General features: G+C 39.5%; 1 protein-coding gene across 1 annotated transcript; it reads right to left on the bottom strand.

Annotated features, from left to right (window-relative positions):
* Positions 1 to 291: 291 nt before the first annotated feature.
* LOC142538881 (scarecrow-like protein 32) lies at positions 292 to 2,438 on the bottom strand. The gene has a single exon (XM_075644179.1). It carries the CDS (start codon positions 1,985 to 1,987, stop codon positions 620 to 622), a length of 1,368 nt encoding a protein of 455 aa, XP_075500294.1. The 5' UTR covers positions 1,988 to 2,438; the 3' UTR covers positions 292 to 619.
* Positions 2,439 to 2,681: the final 243 nt, after the last annotated feature.

Genomic DNA, 2,681 nt, shown 5'->3' on the forward strand with positions numbered 1-2,681 from the left:
CAGCAACATCATGTCGTGTTTTTGGTTTTGGAAGAATTTATTTGTGACAAATATGAATAACTCACCCGCACTATAATTTATGCATTGTGAATTTCACGAAAAAATCATTTGTGACTCAGACCATCTTTTTATCGTACACAACTAATGTAATAATATTATTTTTCAGCGTCATGTCAGTACCTTTATGAAATAACTAAAAATGAAAAATGCAACTTAGACTAAAAGGTTGAAATGAGCAAATTATAAGATCAAATTTTAGAATTTTCATGGAAATGTTCTTTATTATTTTAAATAAGACGTTAAAGTTAAATATATAATTCATGAAAAGTTCAAGATAGAAATTGTAACTTAAATAATAGTAAATAATTAAATCATAACTCAAGCTTTGTGCATGTGAATAAGCTTGAAGCCTACTTTGTCTCAATCACCACAACAAAATTAACTCGGCTCGAATGCTGACGCTGGAGCTTCTAATTTCGGGCCCTACAGGGAGATCGTAACTATGAAGCATGGAACTGGTTCGAATGATTTTCTATCCATGGCTAAGAATCACAATCAAGATCTTGATCTAGGAAGAAAATATTGTAATAAAATTCCCCAATCAATACGATGGACACCATCAAATTACAGGCAACCAAGCAGTAGCGAAAACTACATTGTGTCCTTTCCATGTAAGCACCACATGATCTTCTTCTTCTTTCTTTACTCCCCAACCAGCTGCATGCTCGTCCAACATACTCTTCACCTCTAAAATCGCATCTTCGCTGAATCCTACACCTCGAAAACTAGCATCGTTCATTCTTTGCACCCATTTGCTCTTTGGTTCGAGCCTCTCAACTCTCTGAGGTCCCTCGTTCGAAATCACGTTCTCTATTTTCCAACAAATGTCCGCTTCATACCACTGTCTCTGCTTGCTTCCCCGCGGAAGAAAAGTGTCCATTGTATCATAGGGTATCCATAGATAATTGTAAGCTGATCTTAATCTGTACACTAGGCTGCTTGATGTGAAATCTGCATCTTCGTCGACTAATATGACGATTGTCGGCTCCAAACCACGTATGGACTCGAGAAACATGGTTCGAAGCGACAGCCTGGATGAGGTTCGGATCGAAATTTGAGGTGGATTCGGAATATTTGATAGGGTTTCTTCTGGGATGTAGTGAAGCATCATGTGACAATTTATCACTAGTGCCTCGCCATTTTGGGCACGTACAAAATGTTGCAGTTTGAGTTCCTCGATCAAAGAAGAGAACCCATTTTTAGAACTCGAAGGAATGACTCTAAAGTCCATTATGATATTGCGGGATCTTGCGAAATTAATTAATTTCAGGCCTAGTTCCTCGTAAGAGAGATCTAACATTGGTGGGAAATCTTCCATGGTACCGGCTACCGTAAGCTTGATCAGCGGAGGTGGGTCGAGCCGCGTCGACATGGAATCAATAAGGGTAGGAATTTGCATGCAATGTGTTAAACTCAAGTCAACTATGTGAACCACAGAGTAACCTTCGACAGCTTCCAGAACCGCCGCATTAGCGGCCGTAAAACCGAACCTGTGCCATGGAGTCAAGTCCACAAATCCCGCGAGCTCGATGATAGAGAATTTATGATTGTTCATGGACAGATCATTTGCTTGGACATTAGCCATGGCGGTGAGCAATTTACAGGTTCCAATCTTGGCGGCGCGTGCGATGAGGGCTCGGAGGAAACCGCAAGTCAGCCGCTGATTCGAGTCCCCATCCGGAGGAGCAATATTGTTGAGAACCCACAAGATTTGTTGAGCAAGAGTCGCGTCATTGTTTTCCAGGGCGTTTGCGCAGTGAATCAGCAACTGTTCCATGCAATTCGCATCCCCGAAATTTCCCACGGATTTCGGCGTCGGGAATCCTGGCCAGGGCCGGGCCCCGAAAAGCTGGTTCTTTTTCATTGGAAGAGATGGAAATGGAGGAATTTGATTCAATGGGGGTAATGTTTCAGTGAATTGCACCATTGGGGATAAATTAAAACCAGCAAATAATTGTTATGACAGGAAAAGAAAGAATATTTATATATACGATGAAAAATAATTTGGAGGAACGAGTAGAAAATTCAGAAAACCGAAATGGGGACAGAAAGAGAGAAAGGGACTATACTGGAAGTGGTACCTGACAATTGGGAATTGCTAAACGATCCATATATTATGTTTTATTTTGAAGGAAAATTCTGCAAATGAATCAGTTGGAAATCGACTGTTCAACTTTTCCAAAAAGGGGTTAAAATTATTTCCTTTTGTGGGTTCAAAGGGATCTGTTGAAGGGAAATCGAAGATCTCTCGTGTCCCAGAAAATCTTAGTTTAAAGTAAGTTTAGGGAAAAGAAACTCCTTTTAGCCGACTTTTTCACCATATAGTGACTGATTCAAGAAATAAAAGAGGGGACTTTCTTTCAAAGCTAGTACGAACGTTCATAAAAACCAGATGAAATTAAAGAGAAAATGATGTAATATAGAGGAGAAGGGGTGGCTTGGTGGGTGCGCGACGGAGAAAGGAGGAGCGGCCAAGAAAAGACGACCTTTTTAAAATATAAATTTTGTTTTTTCTGATTATTAGAATTAAATACTTACATTTATGGTCTAGATCAAGTCATTATCAACTTACAGCATGTTCTTATAAGTAGGGTTTTGTTTCTTTTGATATTTTGAATATT

This window comes from Primulina tabacum, chromosome 3 (genome assembly GCF_025594145.1).
Source record: "Primulina tabacum isolate GXHZ01 chromosome 3, ASM2559414v2, whole genome shotgun sequence".
Lineage (NCBI taxonomy): Eukaryota > Viridiplantae > Streptophyta > Magnoliopsida > Lamiales > Gesneriaceae > Primulina > Primulina tabacum.